The sequence below is a fragment of the Geotrypetes seraphini genome, chromosome 12 (genome assembly GCF_902459505.1).
Source record: "Geotrypetes seraphini chromosome 12, aGeoSer1.1, whole genome shotgun sequence".
NCBI classification, from domain to species: Eukaryota; Metazoa; Chordata; class Amphibia; order Gymnophiona; family Dermophiidae; genus Geotrypetes; species Geotrypetes seraphini.
The window spans coordinates 94,273,787-94,291,968 of NC_047095.1; the positions used below are offsets into that span (position 1 = coordinate 94,273,787).

The window sequence follows — 18,182 nt, forward strand, 5'->3', positions numbered from 1 at the left end:
CATAAAATGAGAGTTTGAAGTTCTTTTTAAAAACCCTCTTTAGTATAAAATGTATTTATTGAACCACAGAAGATCAATACAACATTTATCATACCAACATAAACTGTCACATTCAATGATTCATATCAACTAAAAACTTTACACAAAGCCATTCAAGTGTGGCAATTTCAAGTAAAAATTTCAAACTCTTACCCCTTCCTCCACTACCCTATAAACACCTAATTCAGGACTACTTGAGTTGTTCCTTCACATTGTTCCCAAGAAAGAGACACTGTGTGGTATCCCCACTCTTACCCCTCTCCTAGCCCCCCTGTAGTCCAGCACCAGTGCCCTGTGAGGCAATCCTTCACAGACTGCCAAACATGTCTATTAACACATCCTCCAAGCTTTTATGGAGCCCTTCTGAGCATCCACCTTAACATGTTTTTGTTGCTCAAAGAGGAATATATACTTTTGAAGTTGTGCTCCTGCATATCATGAGTTTTTATTATGAAATATGAATTATATTCTTAATTTTTACCAATGTTTATATTCTTTCCAACACAATGGAAGTAGGGAAGAATTATTAAAGGGGCCAATCTTCTGTCTGTGTGTAAAACAACTCTTGTAAATTTAACAGAATTGAATAAAACCTGGCATAGGGAAAAATGACGGGATACAGTTAGTTTGGAAAATATGACAGACTGTACCAGGATTGTAGAGAAACAAGCCCCCCTCCACCTTCAATGATCCAATGCATTTCTATGATGAAAAATTTCCAGCTTATGGAGGCGTTTAGCAGCAATTGATTGAACTAGTTGGGAAGCATGAAACACAGCAGTTAGAGATGCCTACTTTTCCACTAAATCTTCCTGTTCTCTACTCTCCCAACCCATTAAATGCTTCCTCGCGCCCCAAACCATCCTACCCCAAACACAATATAACTATTCACCTTGCATGCATTAGTACGTATGATCTCTAACATGCACACCAGTGTCAGTACCTGGCCTGCAATCAATCTGGTGTCCAGCTCAAATTTATGCTTTTTTGTATAATCCTTTGACACTCAATTAGACAATCAAATACTTGTAATTCATTAGAGCAACAACCAAAACTAAAGTTGACTCTTTATGATTTAAGGCAAATGGAAATCTATTACAAACAGAATATCAGAAACTAGTTCTTTCAAATGGCCTGCTGCTAGGTAGATGACATACAATTCCTAGTTCCCTATCACTAACCCATTAAATGGTGTTTTCAACAAAATAACAAAATTATATTAATGCTAATCGGTCAATGAATGCTACTGACCATCTAGGAAAAAAAAAAAAAGACAAAACACCCCCAAGACTTTTAAGACTTGATTTTCTATATTTGGAACCTAAAAATTAGGCGCTCACTAGTGTAGCCTAAGCACGATTCTATAAAAGTTAGGTACACTTAATAAAATGAGTTATGCTTAGCATCCTAACTTTAGGTACACCCTATTTATGCCAAGGTTTTCTTTGCCTAAATGCACAACATAACCATGATCCAGTCCTAACCACACCTATTTTGTGGTAGGCGCCTACCAAGTTAGTGCAAGTTACATCAATTGCAAACTGCTAATTGTCAATTATTGACATCAATTAAATCAGTCAGTTAGGTGCCTAAATTAGCTAGGCAAACTACATAAAACCTGGGGATTAGTGCTGAATAGTACTACACTTCTCCCTCCGTATTCGCGGTTTTTAGCTTGCTGGCTCCTCCCCCAAATTACATCAGCTTGCATAGAGAAATCACTTATTCCAAGCGTTTACAGAGAAAATCGCTGATTCCCAGCACTTTCTTTTCAAAGATGCTTTTAACTGCTCATTTTTTTTTTTAGAACTCCATCAAGTTTCAAGTTTTTATTAATGCTTGATAAATCACTTATTTAATTTCCTAAGCGATGTACAATTCAAATTAAAAAGTGGGCAGTGAATACAATAACAAATTAAAACTTACTAAGACGCACATGAGTCGTGAGGGGTAGGAGGAGAAAGTTACAATTTCTTTGCAGAATATGAAAAACACAGAAGGGAAGTTAACACAAGGAAGGGTAAAATTAGAAATATTGAGCCAAAAAAATTAAAAATTCTAAAAAAAAAATAAAAATTGGTGGATCATAGATTAAATGCATCTTTAAAAAGGTAGGTTTTTAAAATTTTTTTGAAGGATGCGAGGTCCTTTTCATCTCTTATGTATTGAGGTATAGAATTCCACAGAAGAGGGGCTGTAACCGAGAACATGTCCTGTCTTCTGGTTCCTATTATTTTCAAGGATGGAACTGTTAGCAGGTTATTAGAGGTTGACCGGAGAGTGTTATATGGAGTGAGCATTCTGGTTATGAACTGTGGTTCATTATTTTAATTAAGTTTTACCAGATTTTTAGCACTATCTTTCCCCTCCTATTGTTTTTCCCTTTCTCATCTCTTTACTGTCAAAATATTACATTTCTTCCCTTATTTTTCACACTTGCCATGCGAGAGGTCCCGGGATTTGAACCCGGGCATATTGGCATGTGCATTTGTGTGTGTATGTGATAGCAGGACAGCAGAATGAGGCTAATACATATTGGGACCTGGTCGTTTCAATTTTCCCTTAGGCTCCATTTGTTTGTTGGTTGGCCTACGTTAATGAGGTCGTCTCCCTGTAATGAGAAATATACTACATGTTTTTAAACTTGTTCATCACTTTGTATTATGATTAAGCGATCCATCAAATTTTATTAAAACTTGACTGTGTTTTGCCTCTCCTTCAGGAACAGACCAGGTCTCCCACCACATTATTCACAGTTTCACTGTATTCATGATGGTTTTTTAAGAAGACAGCGAATAACATACGAGAAAGTTATTCGCAGTTTTTCTGTATTTGTGGTTCTGTTAATCCCCTATCACAGCGAATACAGAGGGAGAAGTGTACATCAAGTGATATTAACAAGTCCTGTAACATTGGAGAGGTAATTATCCCTACATCTAAAATCTGGGAGTTTTTAGAATTGGCTCATTCATTGTATCCTCACTAATACAACTAGAACATGGATACTTTTTTATAGAAATAAATTCTAAAAGGAAATTCAGTCAATGTAGACTACAAGCTTACCAACTTAATATTTCAATTGGTTTTCTCTAGCAAGTCTTCTTCAGTTTTTCAAACACTGAAATGGTTTCTATCAACATAGATTTGATTAAAGGCTACCATTAAAAGGATTAGGCTATTATGAATTGAAGATCCAAATCTTAACTCAGGCTTACCAGGTTTAAAAAAAAAACAACACACAAAAAAACAAAAAACCCCACACACCATCACAAAAATTTGACTCCAGCCAAATCACAAATTATGGAGTGTGAAGTTCTAAGAAGTCATGTATATTTAACAGGCAGGTTCAAAAAGAATCCTAACCTAGGACAACTGCAATAGTTGTCGCTAGTAAATGCTTAGCTTAACAAGTTCAGACTACAGCAATTTATAAAAAGACCATGAATGAATTTAACAGCATTGAGGTTTTCCTTAGAAATTCCAAGATCCACAAGTGGTTTCTTATTCTCTGCAATGAACAATCAAGCCATTTGAGATAGCTTGTGCTTGAAATACAGCAGCATGTCAAGAAGTAATGACAATTTGGGAAAGGAGGGGAGGGGTTATCATGGCAGTAACAAAGCTGTGTTTAGCCATAACACATCAAGATACAGATAGCAATGAAGTGATAATCTTCCCAGGACTTTCAATGTTCTTGCATGGACATGAAGAGTTTCTCAAAGAACAGCTTTGCTGGCATTCTGAGATTGGTTTAAAAATATAAAATTAAAATATAAACAGGACAAAAAAAAAAAAAGAGAAGAGAGATTGGTTGGCTGGTGCTATTACATATGTAGCAAGTCATTCTGAAGCAAAAATGAATGACGACATAAATCACAATTACAGGTTGAAGAGAGCTGGCACAGTGCTGGGAGACAGCCAAAGGTATTCTACCAAATTATATTGCATATAACCCATGAGAAAACCAAAGGCAACATCTGTGATGTTGTGTCGGCCCAACATGACTCTGGAGAACCCAACGATGACTGCCCAGAGCATGAGCAGTACTCTCACTGGGATGGCTAGAACAAGGTGGTTCAGGAGGAAGTGGGTGACCATGGCAGCCCGTGTAGCGTGCCCTGAAGGGAAGGAGTACTTATCCACTGAGAAGGTTGCAAACATGTCCATGCGGTTATGAGTAGGCCGGCGTCGCTTCACTGCTCCTTTCACTAGGCCTACCAAGATGAGATCCAGAATCAGAGCTGCCAGAGAGAAAAAAAAAAATGGTACAGGATACAAAAAGATTTGTTAGTATAATAGTACATTCAAACTTGTTTTGGCTTTCAGAGCCTTCTGCAAAGACATAAGAAGAACCAATCCTAGCAACAAGTACCCGGATATCCCTACTAGGCAGTTTACTTTCACTACAGTGGGCTTTAAATTATCTTTCTCTGTATCTAGCTACTGAATATCAATTCCTCCCCTAATTTAAACTTTCTGCCCTACTCCCATACCATCCTGCCTGTTTTATCAATCTTCTGGGTGAAACATAAGACACCTAAAGCTGTTAAATGACAGCAGATAGGAGAACATATAGCCTATCCAGTCTTCCCCATCCATCTTTTTTCTCTCCCTTAGAGATCCTATGTGATAGTTCTATACTTTCTTAAATTCAGATAATCTATCTCCACAACTTCCACTGAGAGGCATGTCCATACATCTACCACCTGTCTATACATTATTTTGTAAAGACTATGGCGTTTCCTGCTTTACTACACTCTTGGACCCAACCTGGACCCCTAGACTCAGTATTGTCAACGTTAAGATGGCAGTTTTACAAGAAATTGAGAAACTGGAGAGCCAACCTATGAAGTATAAGCATAATCTCCAGCAAACAGAAAAGGCACTTTGAGAAGTTGCAACAAGAGGAATCTATAGTGATCAAGCGGGCTGACAAAAGGCAGGGCAGTGGTAGTCTGGGACAAGAAAGCTTACCCTCAAGAGGTGCTAAAACAGTTGCATGATAAAGACACATACTTATGCCTTAGGGAAGATTCAACCAGATCTATTTATGATTCTGTGAAAGAAGTAGCAGACCAAGGGCTAAAAGAAAAAATCCTGATAAAAACACAAAGCACCGATATGACCTCCAAAGTATGTGGTGGCTCTGGTCTTATATTATCCAAAATTCATAAGAACAGGGAAAGACCACTGGGACGCCCAATTGTTATCGGCTCGTGGCTCCTTGCTCCTTTTTGAAATGTGTGTGCAAGTATGTGGGCTTAAGACCTTGTATTCAGGATATGTGGACTCTAGTAAAGGATTCTACCCAATTTCTCCCAACTCTTGGGATCCTGGGACAGTCAGTAAGTGAACCTCTTAATTACTTTAGTTGTATCCTCCTTTTACACTTCTATCCCTCAAGAGGAGGCTTTAGAAATTCTGGAAGACTTTCTGGATAACAGACCAAGACCTCACATGGCTCCAACAGATTTCCTGGTGGCCCTGAGTAAATTGGTATGACTTAAAGTTATTTTGTATGATGGGAATTATTACAAGCAATTTTCAGGGGTAGCCATAGGGGCATCATTTGCCCCCACAGTGGCAAATTTGTTTATGGGCATTTTTGAAAAAACGGATATACCCTTCAAGAGTCTTTGACCAGATGATATGCTGGGTCCGCTTCATAGACAATGTGTTTTATCTATGGAGGGGCACCCTGGATTTGTTTCAACAGTTCCTGGTATATTTGAATGCCTGTCATCCAAAGATCCAGTTTAGAACACAGTAGGATCAGTGTCACATTTCATTTTTGGACATTCAAATCAGAAAAGATAGAGGGTTTTTCCACTACTGTATTTTCAAAACCCACAGACTGGAACATGTTGTCTTTTTCCAGCATACACCATTATTGCCTAAAGGCAAATATACCTTTTGCACAGTTTTTACAATTCTGGAGAATCTGTCAGACAAGACTTTAAAGAAAAATCTAAAGAGTTATATGCCAGATTTTTGGAGAGGGGCTACCCAGAAGGAATAGTGAAGAGCGTATAAGAGCCTTATACAATCAGAGAGAGGATTTGTTACAGTATAAATTAGTAAATGAATCCAAAAAGGCGATTCCTTTTGTATCTCGATTTTCCAGACTTTTTCCTCATGAATACAACCTCACTTGGCTATATTAAAGATCCATCCTTGCTTGAAAGATTTGGCAATTATTTTTTCATTTGAGCGTAACCAGAACCTAGGGGGACTCAAGTCCAAATATGAAAATCTTGAGTGATAAATCTGCAAACATAGAGGAGAGTGGTCATAAGGAATGTGGCCAATGCTCTTCGGAAGAAACATCAGGGTTTGTGCATCCCCAGACAGGAAAGATGTACAAGCTAATGGAGAAAACCTCCTGCAATACAGAGGGGGGGTAGGTATGCATTCTGTTGATCCTGCCAGTTGGTATATGTGGGACAGACTTCCCGTAAACTGAGGAAAAGAATCTAAGAACACCGTTCCTGTTTAAACATCCGCAGGATGGAAAAACCATTGGTTGGGCACTGTCTGCAGTTACATCATACTTTTAATACTCTAAAATGTTTGGTTTTGGAAGAGTGGCAGAATCAACCACACCATGGAGATTAGCAGCGCTGTTTGCTGCAGAAGGAACAGCGCTGGATATATGAACTGCAATCTGTTCACCCAGGGGGTTTAAATGCTCATATTGAATGGGTGGCATTTTTCTAAGAAGATCTTTTGAGAATGTTTTTGAATTTGTGTTTCCACACGGCAAAGGAGAGCTCTTATTAGTTAAGTGAATTGAGAGTGGGCAGAGTTATTCACCCAACGTTCAAAGTTATTCACCAACGTTCATATTTCTGCTCAGTGGAAAGGGGATCTCAATGCCACTCTGAAGCCATGTTTGCTGTTGTTTTTTGGTATTTTGTAGATAATGACACAGGGAAAAAAAAAAATTGTCCCTGTCTCCACGAGCTCAATCCCCATCATCATATTCTGTACAATTGTCATTTTATAAATCAAAGTTCTGACTGCTGAACTAAAGATGTTCAGCTGGCAGGGCTTTGTTTATAAATGTTTAATCAACACAATTAGTATACTATTTTATCCTAAAGCGAAAAAGAGAAATAAATTTTTTTTCTATGTTTGTCATCTAGTTTCTGCTTTCCTCATCTTCTCTTCATTCAATTCCTTTCATACATTTTCTGCCTTCTCTCTGCCTCTTCCATATGCTCTGTTACTGTGCCTCTCCCTCCCCACCATTGGTCTGCCACCCATCTTCTTCCCTCTGCTCCCCCATAGTCTGGCATCTCTCTCATCCTCATTTCCCTTCAGTGTCTTCTCCCCACTCTCTCTCTCTATCTTGTCATCATTTCCATTCAGTGTCTTCTCCGCACTCACTCTCTCTGTCATCCCCATTTCCCTTCAGCATCTGTTCTTCTTACACCCTCTCTCTTCACTTCCCCTTCAGCATGCCCAATCCAGCAGCCTCCCTCCTGATCACTCCAAATCTTAATAATAAATTATTTTATTTTTGTATACCGGGAGTTCTAGGCAGTTCACAGCAGTTAAATGAAATACAAACAGTGCAGTTGAAATTGAAGAATATAACAAAGCAATCCACAATGGTGTTAGTACTTGACACGCTCTGAAAGCTCTTTCCCATAGACCGGGTGTAGCAGCTCACTGCCAACTACTCCCTCTCTTCCCCTCACCTTACTGTGGCTACCCTCTGTTCCTCCTCGTCTCCCAGTCATGCGAGGCCACAGAAACTCTCCCAGCACAGCCAGAAACAGGAAGTTGCAGAGGATAAGTTTCAGAAGCCACACGTGACCAGACAAAAGCTAGTTCGGGCAGCTGGGAAATGGAAAACCCCCAGAAAATCATCAAGGCAAGATGAGGGGGAAGGAAGGGAGGGACGAAGATGCCCAATCGGTGACTGCACAAGTTTTTAAGTTTTAAGTTTTTAAGTTTTTTAAGTTTTATTAGGATTTTATATACCGCCTATCAAGGTTATCTCTCACCTAACTGCAGAAACAAGGCTATTCACTGGTCCACAGGGTGGTGAAAGGCCTTGTCCCTGAACCGACAATGACTTTCACTGTTTCGGCGGGTTATCCGTGGCTAACAGCCACTGTGTCAATCTCTAGTATTTTGCTTTTGTTTTGGCGTTGTGCTGTCCAACATCTGAGTTGATTAAGGCAGTAGATCCTGAAGAAGCTGGTGGGTGAAATGGAGATGACCCTGTTGAATCTCTGCCAACTGCTTGGCCTAAAAGAAACGCTGTTTGGCCATTGGAGACGCTGCCAAGGTTACAGCCTGTGGAAAGCACTGAAGGACAGACCAGATTCAAAAGCAAGCTAAGTGTTTGGTTTCAATTTTTTGATGCTAGCTTTATGGAAGATAAGTCTAGTGCGAGGGAATAGCAGCTTTGGAAACCTTAAAAGAAAGTGTTTGAAAAATATTTCAAACTGGGAGTTTTTGTGGATGGTCATATGAAGCTTAACTGAGGCCTTTTTTCTCTCATTTATTTGGGTCTCCAATAAGGCTGTATGAGTGATAGTGGTGTCAGATCAGATCTAAGTGGTATTAAAAAAAAAACAAAAAAAACCCACACACTTTATCCATCCTCTAGTTTTGTTTGCGATTACCTCAGGAGCCCCATTCTGCTTTATTAAATGACATAATCTTAGGCTCATGAAAGGTCCTGTTTTGACAATCATTGCTATAACATATCTCATTTTCCAAAATGAGGTAGAACATGTGAGCGTGGTTTGTTACTACAGCACAAAAGAAGTTCCCTTCCAAGTTAAGATAGTTTTACGTCCTGCTCACTTGAATAGGCTGTCTTCTCTTTTTACTCAGTCACACCCAAGATGTCAAAACAATGGAATCTGATCCATTTTAGTAATCACCCAACAACATTCCAAGCAGTGTTAATGTACTATAAGCCACAAAGAAGCACAGAACATGTCACCTGGTCACATGTACATATGCTCAGAAACTTAATTCGAGAACATTACTTTAAATGATACAAAGTCTAATGTCATAACATGGTTTTTAGTAGGCCCTTAACACTAAGAATGTCATGTGATCTGTTTTCGCTGTTTGACATAATGCTGCTGGCTACAAAAGGAAGTAAAGTGATAAATAGAACATATCAAGATGGCTAAAAGTCTACTAACAAAAACATTACCCATCCAATTTTATCAGTCTATTGTGCTACCTTTAAGTTCTACTTTGTTTCATCTCGTTTCTTTGGCCTGCCAGTAGTAGCGATTTTAGAACGTCACTATTTGCATGTGCACATTCCTGAGACATAATACCCCCCACCTCTCATCTGTAATATTAGTGTCTTCCAAGAATGGCTACCCCTCTGGTTCTCCCATCAGAAGTAAGCCAAACACCCCTCACCCCACTCCACGTTAAAACAGACTGGAGACTACATATCAAAGAAATGACGTAAAAAAAATTAAATAAATACTATGACTCCCAACTACAGACTCATACCACCCTAATATCTCACATCCAGCCCCCCCAAAGTCTGTTATAACAGAAGCAAATCACCCAAAACATTCATAATAATTCCTACTTCTTGTTGATAAAACCTGAATATAAACTTCCCAAACCTGAAGGAATCATTTCCGACACTTTTGTATACCACAAACCCCCTGCACAAAGATTATGGAACCTTCAAAGCCACCACTCTAGCTTGCACTGTGTACATTTTAAGCTCACAAAAAAATAAATAAATAAATAAATTCTATGTTGATGCCCTTCTGGAAACAGTTACACATTGTGTTTGTGTGTAGATGACATGAAAATTTGAAATAGTGTGAGATTCTACTAGTCAAACATTTTCATTTTATCCTACAATCTTCCTCCTATTTCAGATTTTCATGTGATCTACGTGTGTACACACACACGTGTATCCTTTCCACAAGGTCATCAATAAGACATGTGGAAGATTTTATGTGAGCTTAACATGTACACAGTGCAAGCTAGAGAGCACATGTATAAAATAGGTGTGTTCAGGGGAATTGCAATAATCTCTACATTTACTACACAACTGTTTCTCAACCTGTGGTATGCATGCCCCAGGGAGTACGTGGGCCAGCTGTTGGGGTTATGTGGGCTGGCATGCCCCCACCCCACTTAAACCACTGATTCCTCCCTGCCCCACTCCCAAAGCCGACCCTGCCACCCAACATGCTCTATTCCCACTCCCACCCCCCCTGACGCAGCAGCAACAGGGACAGGTCATAGGCAGGCAGCAACTGCACACAGCCAGCCCACAAGACTTCCCCCCCACCTTGACATCAATTCAGATGTCAAATAGAAGGTTCCAAGCCAGGTAATCGCAAAATTGTTGCTGTTGCGGTGGTGGGCGTATCGGGTGACAGGGTTGGCTTTGGAGGTAGAGCAGGCAGGGATAGAGGAAGAAAAAGTTGAGGGGGGGAGGAAATGAAGTGTGTTAAGTGGCAGAGTGAAATCGGCGGCGGTGGCTTCAGTAGGGGGTGGGGGAGACAGACAGACAAAGGTGGAACCAGAGACTCAGACAACAAAAAGGTAGGAAAAATTTTATTTTCAATTTAGTGAGAATTTTTATCTGCTGTCTATATTTTGCACTATATTTGTCTATTTTTCTATAGTTGTTACCGAGGTGAAATTGCATATTTTAAAGTCATCTGCCTTGACCTCTTTGAAAACCCCCCAAATACAAATAATTAACATTCTCTGCATATAGTGTGCTATGTGGGGGGGGGGGGTTAATTTTGTGGTTAACATTATATATTAAGATAGTGTGTATATGAAAAATGGATGGAAGAAATTGCATTACAATTAGTACTATTATGGGGGTAGAGTTTGGGCGGGATACTTGGTTGGTATTTATTAGGCTTAGGGGGTACTTGGCTTGAAAAGGTTGAGAAACACTGCTATACAGTATATGTGCATTTATACTGATTCTTGAGCTGACATAATATCCATGCCCTCAGTCGAGGTAGAAGTTGTGCTTCTATTTTCTAAAATAGACACCTTCTCACCCTATTATGCAAATAATCCTATAAAAAAGGGAAAGATCTAGCACTGACCCTCTTGATCCTCCACTTGTGACCTTCCTTTCAGCCCTAGTGAAGAACTACTAATCCTGTTGCTTCTTTATTTTTCCATTTATATCCCGTTTTAAACCAAAGTGGGTTACAAGTATCTTGACCAATTTTTAGTTTTTGCTCAAATTCTTGGACTAGATAAGCTGCTCATCAATGATCCTGTTTATTACAGAAAACTCCTTCTCCCCTTACATACAAAACAAAATAACCTAAGTCGATCAAACAACTAAATCCATGAAGTATGTTTCATAAGTAATAAATAAAAAGCCAACTTTGTGACACAATATATCCCATGACAAACAGGATGCTAGGAATTATAAAAAAAAAAAAAAAAAAAAAAAAAAAGAGATGGTTAACAAGACTAAGAATGTTATAATGGCCCTGTATCACTCCATGGTGCGACCTCAGCTGGAGTAGTGCATTCCATTCTGGTCTCCTCATCTCAAGATAGATATAGCTAGAAAAGGTTCTAAGAGGAGCAACCAAGATGATAAAGGGGATGGAACTCCTCTCGTATGAGGAAAGACTAAAAAGGTTAGGGCTCTTCAGCTTGGAAGAGAGATATGATTGAAGATGCCGGCTGAGGGGAGATATGATTGAGTGGAGTAGAACGGGTACAAATGGATCAATTTTTCACTCAGTCAAAAATCACAAAGACTAGGGGACACTCAAGTTACAGGGAAATACTTTTAAAACCAATATGAGGAAATATTTTTTGAAACATCAAATGTAGATGGTCTGACTAACCAAGCTGAAGATCAAATGCATCTTTAAAAAGGAAACATTTTAAGTTGCTCTTAAATCTATCCAGTGAGCGTTCTCTTAAATGGATTGGTAGAAAATTCCACGTTTGTGGTGCCGTGACAGAAAATGTAGTGTCGACGAGTGTTGATAATTTTAAGAGGGAACTGTCAAATATTGGTCATTGGATCTGAGCAATCTTGTGGAAGCTTACAGGATGAGAAGTCAATTGATAAATGTTGGTGCCTTGGAAAGAAGAGTCTTAAAAGTAAATATTATCAGATGTTGTGGTAAGAGTGAATAGCATAGCAGGTTTTAAGAAACGTTTGGACAATTTTCTGAAGGAAAGTCCATTGTCTTATTGCAAAAGACATGGGAGAAGCCATTTCTTGCCCTGGATTGGTAATATGGAATGTTGCTACTCCTTGGGTTTTGGCCAGGTACTAGGGACCTGGATTGGTCACCGTGAACAAGCTACTGGGCTTGATGGACCATTGGTCTGACCTAGTAAGGCTATTTTTATGTTCTTACGTCTTCATTTTCAAATCTTGATGTATCTCACCAAAATATTTTCTCAGCAGAAACTAGCCATAGTGGGTCAGACCAATGGTCCATTTAGCCCAGTTTCTTGTTTCCAACAGTGGCCAATCCAGAAACAGTATCTTGCAGAAATCCAAATAATAGCAACATTCCATGCTACCAATCTAGAGCAAGCAGTGTCTTCCCCCCATATCTATCTCAATAGCAAGCTATAGACTTTTCCTCCAGGAAACTTCCCCAATCCTTTCTTAAACCCAGCTATGCTAACCACTAACCACATCCTCTGGCAATGAGTTCCAGAGCTTAACTATTCTTTGAGTGAAAAGGACTGTGTAAAACTAAGCAGAAAAAACTGTTTTGGGTTTGAATGTTTGTTTTCTTTTTTTGGTCTCCCCTTCAAGCTATGGAGAGAAGCTTGGGGGAAGGGGTTTTGTTTTTGGGAAGAGCTGGAGGCTTTATTTATATACATAAAGATTTGGGACTAGTAATTAATTTCCTGTCTCATCTGAGCACTCACACCGGATTGTGATATTCCTGTAAGAATAAAGGAACAGGGGGTGTTTTTCCAAGCCAGTCTGACAAGTATCTCTTTTTTCTTTACACCATTACTGAGCTATTGGGTGGGGGGAGGGGGGGACGGGGACTGATGGTAGAAATTGTGCTCCACCAGCTGTTATGAAGCCTGAATATCAGCTGATGTCACTACACATAGGTTGTATTTGAGTGAGAGGTAAAGAATACAAATAGAGACTTCTAATGATCAACAAGAGCCTGACGATTCCTGTAGCTTTGCTGTGTTTGAACACATAACCTCGGGAGAGAATTCTTGTCCGGGAACAAGACGACTAAGCTCTATATAGATTATGGTGTAAAGGAAATATCCACATTAGACTACATTAATGACAACAGATTGCAAAACCTGAATAACTTGAAGTCTGTGGTACAAGTGATGAAGCATATTGCAGAAAATAAAGAAATCAAAGACCTAGAAAAAAAAAAAAAGTAATGGTTGACCACTGTGGAGGAAAGCATTGAAGCAGTCAGTTAGTGCTAATGAAGCAGCTTAGAGTATACATTTTCTAAGGTCTCCCAATTTAAAAAGGAAATACTTAAAGAAAAACAACCAATGTTAGTTATTGTAAATAAAATTCTCCTTACACCAATATGTTTTGCTAAAATAATTCTCAGTTTTCAAACAGTGGTGGCAATTGTTTTGAATGCCTGTGTTTAAATTAATTCATATGGTCAGAGGCCTGAATGTTTGTGTATATGCGGTCATTTCCACCGCTATATGTTGTTCAGCAGGCCTAACTAATCCTAACTTATTCAGCTGAAAACTGCCACTAGCTAAATTGTTTTGTTTTGGTTTGGTTTGCCCTCCTTCTGCATTTTACTGTATGGATATTAGCTTGCAGCCTCTTAACTTACCCCCTAATTCTATAAACTTGTGTGCACAGTTCTATACTTAGTATTCTATAAATTTCGCATGCAACTTTGCATACTGTCAGCAATGAATGTAACAATAATTTTCTGCCAATAAGCATTAAGACAAATTATTAGCTATAAGTCAATGGCAAATGGTACTAATTAGCAGTTACATGCATAACTGCTCTTAGGATTCTGCAAATTGTGTGTGCAAAATGTTTTAACAGGGGCATACCTAGCACTTATAGAATACGGTTATGCACTTAACTGCCCGCAGTTAGACGCAAGCATTTACTCCAGCCATTAAGTTAGGTGTTCACGCCTAAAGCTAGACGTGTAACTGAATTTATGCTGGTTATATCTATAAATGGCAATTGCCTTTATAAACTTAGCGCTTAATGTGCATTACTTCGATTCCTAACTTTAGGTGATCTATAGAAAATTAACCCATAAGCACTGAACATATATAGCTAGGAAAGTTATATATTCACCAGTGACCACTGAACAGGTAACTTACTTTTTAATATCAACCCCATCAAGTTTTGGAAAAAAAAGACACCAAATACACTTTAAAGCATATTGGACACTTATGAGTGCCTCAGTCGGGAGCCAGAGGCAGGAGAGAACTGAGAAGGAGGAAGGCGAGCGGCAAAGGAAGCCGGAAGAGGAGCGGGCGAGAGATCATGGACTGAAATTGAGGGGCAACAGGCCCAGGACAAATGTCAGGAAGTTCTGTTTCACACAGTGTGTGGTGGATGCTTGGAATGCTCTCCCAGAGGAGGTTGTGACGGAGACCACCATTCGGGGATTCAAGGGCAAGTTGGATGCACACCTTCTTGTGAATCACATTGAGGGATACGGGTAAACAAGGTATTAATCAGGGAACACCTAGCTTAGTCTCTGCGTGTGCGGGTCGCCGGTCTAGATGGACCTAAGGTCTGATCCAGGCATTTCTTATGTTAAAGTTTGGTAGTAAATAGATACCATAGTAAAGCTGAATTTTGTGGCATAGGTCTTTAAAAGTTATTATTTGTCACCAATTATATCAATTTAAAGTTATCTGTAACACAGGGATGATATCACTTCATCACTTAAAGACAGCGAAGCCTTCATCCAGTTACCCAGACACAAATTCAAGTATAAACTGATTGGTTTGAGTCCCAGCATGCAGAATTGTCAAATCATTGTCACATTCAATGTGTTTTATATGTATAATTTCAGAAGAAAAAAAAAAAACAACTCACCAAATAAGAGATTCAATACCACTTCCTGTACAGCCAAACTGTCACTCTTATAGAAACAATACAAAGTACCAGCAATCCATGGGATACCATGGCCTGAGATCTCAATCAGTTTCATTAGAGGCCTGGCACTACCCCAGGAACAATGTTCACCAGCACACACCCCAAGCTTTTTTGACAGCCACAGGTCAATGGCCAGCAAGGAGCGGAAGGCAATGCCTAGAAAAGATGGGTTCAGCTTCATGCAGTCCTCTTCAGGAAGCACCTGCTGGGATGACAAAGAATCCTTGCGACGAACTGGACTCTCTGAAGCCCGCAGACGGGCTGAAGGAGAGTCGGAGAGTGGAGTCCTGCTATTGACCAAGGAACTGAACTCAAACTTCCCATTGTTGGTAGTGGCACTGCTGGTACTATTACTACCCATGGCTCGGGTAGTCTTGGGGCTAGGCATCGTGATATTCCTTCAGTCTTCTCTTGACAAACTGCAGAGTGAAATTTGATATTTACACTTTAAATCATTTGTATTCATGACATAAGCCATAGACATTCAAAATTTTAACAACAGAAATCATAAATATCGCAATGCCTCTTCCCTTTCCACTATCACCATCTATTTAGCTGCATGAGAATGCTATTATATTGTCCTAACGGCCACCAAAACCATTTCCTGCAAAAATCAAGCTAAAACCAAACATTACAAGCCAATTTCTCAATTTAACATACATTTTCAATGGTGCTGATATGCACTTCCAGGCAGATGAGAAATGGATAATTTAAACAAGTATTTTCAGAATTGCTACAGATAAAATTTGGCCTTTAACTTGCTAAAATGGCCAAATCTATCCACAAAAAAGGGACTGGCCAGAAAGTAGCAGGTGAACAGAACATGGCTTTCTTATTTTGTTCCTGTGGGCAAAAGTACTTTGCACACAGGTCCCTTACTCTAAGGAAATGAGAGAGAAGTTGCCATTGAACCCTAGTATTTTTGGAAATAGTAAACAAGCGACATCTACCCACCTTACTCCACTCCATATTTTATAGATCTCTATCTTCTCTCCTAAGCCATCTCTTCTCCAAGCTGAAGAGCATTAGCCACTTTAGCCTGTCCTCATAGAAAATTCCACCATCCCATCTTCAAATAAAGCAGAGTTCTAATATGTTATGAAATGAATTAGTAGATAAAGACCTGTATATTCCATCTGGTCTTACCCAATAAGGTGGCAAGAGTTATACCTGCTACTCCATGCAGATTATGCCCCTCTATGCCCCGATAGGTTAGCTTAAACATTAAAGGGAGAAAAAAAGAGCCGTTTAAGAACACCATGTAATAGGCCTTGCCTAACATTTGTTAACCACGCATCTATGTTGGAAGGGGAGTAGGCACTAAAAGGACCATCCCACTGCTCAAAAGCACATGCACACTATTAATAATAAAACGCTTCTCTCCTTCCCTCTCTAAGGCACCAAAATTGTAAAAGTTTTATTGTGCTCCCGGTGTATAAATACCCGTAATTGCCAGAAACTTATATAGGAGCAAGATTTTTTGTCCAATCTACCATGTTTCCCTCTTAGAAAAAAGAGGCATCTTCCATTCTAACCCTATACAAAAGCTATCACTACATCTTTAACAATACTATACTGTATATACTACAGTAACCCACCTTCCGGTGCTTGTGCCACTGCTTCCTTCTCGGCTCAAGAACGCAAACAAGCAGCTTGGCTCACACACTAGAAATAAAGTTGAAGTGTACGTCTCAGTCCTTCCTGCAGACTGAGCAGCACTTGCTACAGACACCATTCATTCCTATAAAAGCCGAGGATTAACTTCCGGGATTCGTACGCCAGATCCATATTCCCATCCGCGAACCCGCAAACTCTATAGCGACCGAGCACTCATATCTTAGCACTTACGCTCCCGACGTTCCTTACTCGAAGAAACCTGCAGTCCACAACTGTTGCTCTGATTATGATTGAATGAAGGGCCGCCTTTTTTAAGGGCGACGCTGGATGTGACGTCAACAGTTTGTACCCTTTAGGTCACGTGGAAGCACGCTCCGCACGTGGAGGTACGCTCTGTTCTTTACTGTGGGTTTTGGGGTTGGTTTTTCCTCATTGTTGCTTTGACAGTGTATTATCACTCGGAGGTAGGATGGTGCGGAAGCTGAAGTTTCATGAGCAGAAGCTCCTGAAAAAGGTAGATTTTATCAGCTGGGAGGTCGATCGGAACCTGCAGGAGGTGAAAGTACTGCGGCGATATCGGCTGGAAAAAAGGGAAGATTATACCAAGTAAGTAAATAAAAAAAGCAGTTGGGCAGAACTATGAGGCATCAAGCTATTTGCGCGTGAAGGGTTTTAAACAGTTCTTTGCCAAAATTTTCGGGGGGGGGGGAGGAGGAGATTGATATCGCATTTATACCCTACTCATTTGTTTTTCTATTTTAGAATCAGGGAAGGATTTTGGTGCCACGAGCACTCAGAACTGCATGTAGAGCTTTTCCACTGTATCAGTCCAAATAATGTACTTGGTCCGCACGTCTTTAGTGATAGGTCTTTTGGGACCATGCAAATACCTCTGCTCTCAATCCAACCACTAGATGCCGCTCATAAGCAATACTGGGACTTTTCGGTCGTGACTGCTTCTGCATCTCTATCCAGCCCTAAGGGGTTGAAGAGCTGTGTGTATAGACGCACATTCTTGTCCAGTTTGTCTCTCTTGACTAGACTGTAAGCTCTTTTGAGCAGGGACTGTCTCATCTGTGTTTTGATGTATAGCGCTATAGAAATGATAAGTAGTATATCTAAATAAATAGTAGCAGCAGGAGCGAGATAAAGACAGGATTTCTGTTTAATTGAAATTCCAGTACAAACACTGGGTTTTCCAGGATCCCATGGATCCTGAACTACCTTTAGATGATATGTTCTCTTAGGCTTCTGTGGCTGGTGTCATGATTGTTGTAGTTGACTGGGTCTTGCCATGTCTGGACTTTCCTCATCAGCCATCATGTGGCTTTCCTTGGAGGAGTCCTCATCTTGTTTTGATTGCTGCTGATGTCTTCAGTCCTTCTCTCATGGGTCCTTCCCACTATGATGTGCTCAC

The 18,182-nt window shown here is 39.8% G+C and overlaps 2 protein-coding genes across 4 annotated transcripts in view; one reads left to right on the forward strand and one right to left on the reverse strand.

Annotated features, from left to right (window-relative positions):
* Window positions 1-1,867: 1,867 nt before the first annotated feature.
* Window positions 1,868-17,087, reverse strand: PLPP6 (phospholipid phosphatase 6). 3 transcript variants are annotated; one of them, XM_033916607.1, is made up of 3 exons: window positions 16,103-16,224; window positions 15,089-15,567; window positions 1,868-4,280 (listed from the first exon to the last, which is right to left on the reverse strand). In XM_033916607.1, the coding sequence occupies exons 2-3, from the start codon at window positions 15,534-15,536 to the stop codon at window positions 3,919-3,921; spliced, it is 810 nt and encodes a 269-aa protein (XP_033772498.1). In that variant the 5' UTR covers window positions 15,537-15,567; window positions 16,103-16,224; the 3' UTR covers window positions 1,868-3,918. The 3 variants fall into 3 exon arrangements, with proteins under 3 accessions (XP_033772498.1, XP_033772496.1, XP_033772495.1); XM_033916605.1 differs by lacking the exon at window positions 16,103-16,224 and adding an exon at window positions 16,997-17,087 and having other exon boundaries at window positions 1,871-4,280; XM_033916604.1 differs by lacking the exon at window positions 16,103-16,224 and adding an exon at window positions 16,747-17,065 and having other exon boundaries at window positions 1,872-4,280.
* A 70-nt stretch (window positions 17,088-17,157) lies between these two features.
* Window positions 17,158-18,182, forward strand: part of IMP3 (IMP U3 small nucleolar ribonucleoprotein 3) — a 43,826-nt gene continuing 42,801 nt past the window's right edge. The window contains exon 1 of the mRNA XM_033916608.1: window positions 17,158-17,371. Coding sequence (XP_033772499.1) covers window positions 17,235-17,371 — 137 coding nt within the window. The 5' untranslated portion in view covers window positions 17,158-17,234. The remainder of the gene's footprint in view (window positions 17,372-18,182) is intronic.

Coding starts and splice junctions, on each gene's coding strand:
- PLPP6 (XM_033916607.1), bottom strand. CDS start 15,536: ATGCCTAGCCCCAAGACTACCCGAGCCATGGGTAGTAATAGTACCAGC. Junction 4,281..15,088: donor GGTATTGAATCTCTTATTTG/GTGAGTTGTTTT, acceptor TCTCTCTGGCAG/CTCTGATTCTGGATCTCATC.